Source organism: Bidens hawaiensis, unplaced genomic scaffold (assembly GCF_021521415.1).
Source record: "Bidens hawaiensis isolate Kalapana, Puna unplaced genomic scaffold, B.hawaiensis_p1.1 tig00001463_1, whole genome shotgun sequence".
Lineage (NCBI taxonomy): Eukaryota > Viridiplantae > Streptophyta > Magnoliopsida > Asterales > Asteraceae > Bidens > Bidens hawaiensis.
In genome coordinates this window covers 105777-111148 of record NW_027491083.1, presented here as the reverse complement: position 1 = coordinate 111148, position 5372 = coordinate 105777, and the positions used below count along the sequence as shown (strand labels likewise).

The window sequence follows — 5372 nt, the reverse complement described above, 5'->3', positions numbered from 1 at the left end:
CATCAATTAACCTGAAGGCCCGTTGAAGCTCCCCGGAGCTCCAACACGTCAGTCATGGCTGAAACTGCCCCTGACCCGTTCTCTGTCCCTACCGGCTCCCACTGTAACGAACTACCGGATCCTGAGATAACCTGAGAACAAACACTCTCCATATTCAGCAAGTAATTCATTGGAGAGACTTTTACAGCTGGAATACTGGTTTTCTTAATCCACTGTCGACCTGGAACTGTAACTGAAACACGACCTGTGCTCCCACTGTCACGATGTCCCCCAACTGATTTAACCTTCCTAGCTCGTTCATCCTGAATCTTCACTTTGGCTCTGGGTTTGTTACTTGCAAAACGAACCTTCTTCTGCCCACGAGATTCTGTGAACCGGATTTTGTCTTTCACCAAAACTGGATCCACTCCTTTTGATGACATGCCGACCATATACAATGAACCCATTTTCTTTCCACGAGCAACAACGAGATTCCCTTTGACTACTTTCCACTGCCCATTCCCGAACTTAACATCGTACCCTTGGTCATCCAACTGCCCAACTGAAATCAAACGTTTCTTCAAACTTGGAATAACCCTCACGTCTTTCAAAGTCCAAGAAGTACCGGCTGAAGTTATCAAAACAACGTCTCCCATACCCGTAACCTCTAAAATATCATCATTCGCTAGTCGAACCTTTCCAAAATCCCCAAATTTAAGATTCTTCATCGTTTCACTACAGTGAGTGGCATGAAACGATGCACCAGAATCCATCACCCAAGCATCAACGCTACTCTCAACACTACAAACCAAAGCCTCATCACTACTGACCCCGTCATCTGTGTCGTCTTCTGTAACGTTCACCTCTTTCTTACCATTCGGACACTGATTCCTGAAGTGTCCTTTCTCTTTACAACCCCAACATTCAATATCCTTACGAGTCTTAGACTGACTCCTCTTCCTGCTCCCACTGCCTCGCTGTTTTCCCCTACCTCTACCTTCTGTGACTAGCATATTGCCTGATGATTCACCTGAACTTCTGCGTCTTGAATCTTCTCCCAGAATCAGATCTCGAATCCCATCGAAAGTAATATTTGTAGACGAACTACAAACTGCAGTCACTGTTTGCGACCAACTGTCGGGCAAAGAGGATAATAACAAGAGGCCTTGAACTTCATCATCAAACTTAATGTCAACTGACACTAAGCGGGACAAGATCGAATTAAGATTATTGATATGAGTTGTAACTGACCCACCCTCTTTCATTCTTGTTGTCACTAGCTCTCGGATAAGATAGACCTTATTCGCTGCCGAAGGCTTCTCATACATGTTGGATAGTGCGTCCATCATACCACGGGCTGTGGTTTCTTTCATGACGTTAAACACCACATCTTCCGACAACGACAATGTAATACAAGCCCTAGCTTTCTTGTCTAACTTCTTCCAATCTGCTTCTGACAACTTTTCTGGTTTTTCATCTTCAAGCACTACATCCAAGTCTTTCTGACAAAGTAGTGCCTCAATCTGCATCTTCCACCAACCGAACTTCTGTCCGTCAAACTTCTGTATCGAAAACTTTCCGTCTTCTGCCATAACAATGACTAAAACGAAAAACTGGATAAAAAACAGAGACAGACACAGCAACACGAGCCTGGACTTAACGACTGTTCAACTGAACTCTGTTAAACAATCAACCTATTTAACGTGCAGCGGAATAACGAACTGTAAATCAGAAACCGAAACTTTAAACTGAAACGATAAACCTGACAAACGCGGTTGGCACTGGTTCTCCGTTTCTTTAACGCTTCTTCTGACTTAAAACTGTTCTTCAATGAAAATAGGAATCGATTCAACTGTTCTTAGCTCGTACTTTGCTAAACCGAAACTGATCAGAAAAAACGAACCAGCAGCTGCGGAACCCTAATCAGCGGCGGCGGCACTGTAGCAGCGGCGCGGTACTGTAGCGGGGCGGTACTGTAGCGGCGGCGGAACCCTAGCGCAGTAGGGTGGCGGCGGCTGGATGGTTTGGCGGCGACTCGGCTGGTTCAACGTGTTCTTCGCGTGATCTAAACCTAAGCTCTGATACCACTTGTTAGGATTAAACGCACACACGAAACTGAACACGACACGAAAGCAATAAACGAACACGAGGATTTAACGTGGTTCGGTCTAAACTGACCTACGTCCACGGGTGGCAACTAGGTATATCTTTATTGAGTGACAAATATTACAAGTACATAATGTTGTTTATATAGAGACTGAACTAGGGTTAGTAAATTATTATGCAAGAAATCTAAACCGGGCCGGGCTTGGGCCCGACCGCCCACACCCGTCTCCTCTTTTGACTTCATATAATAAACCGGGCCAACAAGGCCTACGAACCCAACAAGCAGAAGCAATTATTCCGTTGTTGTCTTCGTAGGCGTGTGTTGTCGTTTTCTTCTTGGTAGGCCCTCTCACCGTTAAAAGGCTCTGGAAATAGTTTTTCCATCTTAATCTGATGTCCTGCTCTTTAACTCTCACTCTTTATAAACTTCACAGCTCCTAGGTCTTTCCTTCTATGCTCCCTTGCTTTGGCAATCTTGAATATATCATGTTCCCCCTCTTGTGTTTCTAAATGTTGTGTTTCTAAATGTTCATACATCCGTTTATAGGCAGTGTTCTTTGCCTCTGACACTGCCTTCTTTGCCTCCCTTTTAGCCTTTTTGTATGACTCCTTCAATCCCACTCGTTCTTCCTCATTCGTGCACCTCATAAGCTCCCTAAAACTTCCTTGTTTGTCCCGAATCTTTTCTTGAACGACCTCATTCCACCACCACATCTCCTTATGCCTCCCTGCCTTTCCAGTCGTAACCCCGAGAGTGTCCTTCGCTACTTGGGTAATCTTTGTCGCCATTTCTTCCCACATCTGGCATGAGTCCTCTTCTGCTCTAACCGAGGTCATCGATATAAGCTTGTCCTTAAATAGTGACAGGTTGTCGTCCTTTAGATTTCCCCATCGAATCCTAGGTCATAGACAAAATAATTAATATAGTTCACATTTTAATCGATTAATTCGGTTAACTGAAAAAATCAAACTAATTGGTTAAAAAAAAAAAAGATTTGTAAAGGACCGTATCGGCCTTGAAAGAGAAAGGTGTTCTTAGCGTCAAGCCGTAAATGAATTCCTCATAGCCAGTGACAATCTCGTTCACAAATGCCCTACCTGGCCATGATATGGTATGGTAGATTTATTGTTCATTCATAGGCTGTCTATTGAGTATTCGTGTTATTAGTCGTAGATTATTTGATCATGATTGTTGATTTTAAGGATAATTAGAGGAATTTGAGTGGAACAAATGATGATAGTCTTATCCGTGTTGTTAATCAGAACTGAAATAAGTTAACTGCTTAAAGCCCTCTCAGAATGATGGATGAATCTTCTCAACTGTTTTAAGAGCTGGAAGATTAGGATATCTAATTCATAATAATATAATATATGTTGCCTCTATGAAAACAGGAATTTTTCTTTCAATCAATAGACTCTTATTTTTAATAGCTTAATTTTTATGTTAATGAAAGTGTATGCTATTATTTTGATGCTTCTTATGACCACAGCAAATGATAGGAGTGTGTGTACCTTTGAATTGAGCAAGACCATTATACTGCATATGATTCCTATTTTCTTGTGAAAGCCTGATTATTATTCTTATAAAATTATTTTGTAACTAATGAAATACTACAGTTCACATTAGTCATTTAGATTTCGTAAGGCTTTATCTTAGGATTAAGATTAAGGACTCCTAGGAGCAATGTATAGTTTTTGGTTTGGAACGTATCTTAGGGGGCTTTTATTCTAGGAGCAATGTATAGTTAGTGCTAAATTATATATTATTATAATATATTAGTTTTTTAAATTTGTATTGTTTTTTAAATTAGACAAATCAATAAATAATAAATAGGTAATAATAATACCAGGGGTATCTATCGTTTTGTCTGCTGTCTAGAGGTCTTGTGCTGAGTATTGACCTTTGGTGGTTCTTTTATACAATGTCATATATATAGTTTTCGAGCTGGAGGTCTCTCTGGAAGCAACCTCTCTATTCCTTGGGATTGAGATTAGTATGGTTTGCCTACGTCCCACTCTCTCCAGACCCTACTAATAGCTTTGCTATCAGTGGGATTTTGGGATTTTTACTGGGTTTGACTGATATCTTATGATAATGAACATTCTCTACAGTTTCTATCAACAGGCTTTTGTTGAAGCTGTCAATTCAAGAACGTGTTAACTCACTTTAGTTTTGTTCATTTTCTTTGTAGGGAGTCAGGTGATCCAAACAAACGGAAGTCATATTTACCATCTGATAAACAGTTTCTGATCACTAGAAATGATTCCACAAGATCTAGTTTTGTTCAAATAAGGGATTCTAACCAATTGAAAGGATCTTCTGATCAATTATGGTAAAAGAGTCTTGTCTTTCATATTCAGAATTTCAGATTCTATCCTTTGTTGGAAATCGAATTCGGTATTCAGTTATAACCAAACCGAAAATCGAATTTCGAATTCGGATTCAGTTATTTTGATTACCGATACGATTAGTTTTTCGTTTATTCTGAACACCCTAGTTAATCGTATTGTAGCTTTGGTCTTGACGGCTATTGGTTTTTTGAAATTAAAGCTGCACAATTATACGGTTGGTTATATGGTTATATGTAAATATACAGGATGCTTTAAGGACATTTCTAATGCTAGTATATGTTTTGGTCTTGATGGCTATCATAGGTCTTTTTAGTTCAACTTTGCATGAAATCATGCCAATGACAGCTAGGTTATAAAAACCGTCAATCATTAATTTGTTGAAATTTATGTTTTTTGATAACAGGTATTGATGGGCATGGTGGTACGGATGCTGCAACTTATACTAGAATAAAACATATTAAAGTTCATTATTGAGGATTCTCAGTTCCCTGCATATATGTTTAGAAACAGGCGATTCAGAATGCTTATGTGAAAGCTGGCCATGCATCTCTTGACATATAATCAGGAACCGCCCTCTTGACCGCACTTGTATTTGGAAGGTATGTGAACTTTCTCATGCTTTTTAAGGGTCATAATCATATACTCAGAACCTCAGTTTGAGACTCTTAGACCGGTCAAACGGGATCAAACTGTAACGGGTCATTTTTAGTACAAGTCAAACAATATTATCATATTTGTTTTTCCTAATATATATTTATCATGCTAATTATAAAGTCAACAATATTATCGCAATCTTGGTTTTAAATTGCGCAATGCACTCCGATGCGTTTAGTCCAAAATCCCATGCGCGATGCGAGCGCATCACGTATACGATGCGTCTATATTATAAAAAAATAGTATATATATATATGACAATAAGCTAACATATATGACAG

At 39.6% G+C, this 5372-nt stretch overlaps 1 protein-coding gene across 1 annotated transcript; it reads right to left on the bottom strand.

Moving 5' to 3' along the window:
- Positions 1 to 2490: 2490 nt before the first annotated feature.
- LOC143579985 (uncharacterized) lies at positions 2491 to 2922 on the bottom strand. Its single transcript, XM_077063148.1, has one exon. The coding sequence runs from the start codon at positions 2920 to 2922 to the stop codon at positions 2491 to 2493; it is 432 nt and encodes a 143-aa protein (XP_076919263.1).
- Positions 2923 to 5372: the final 2450 nt, after the last annotated feature.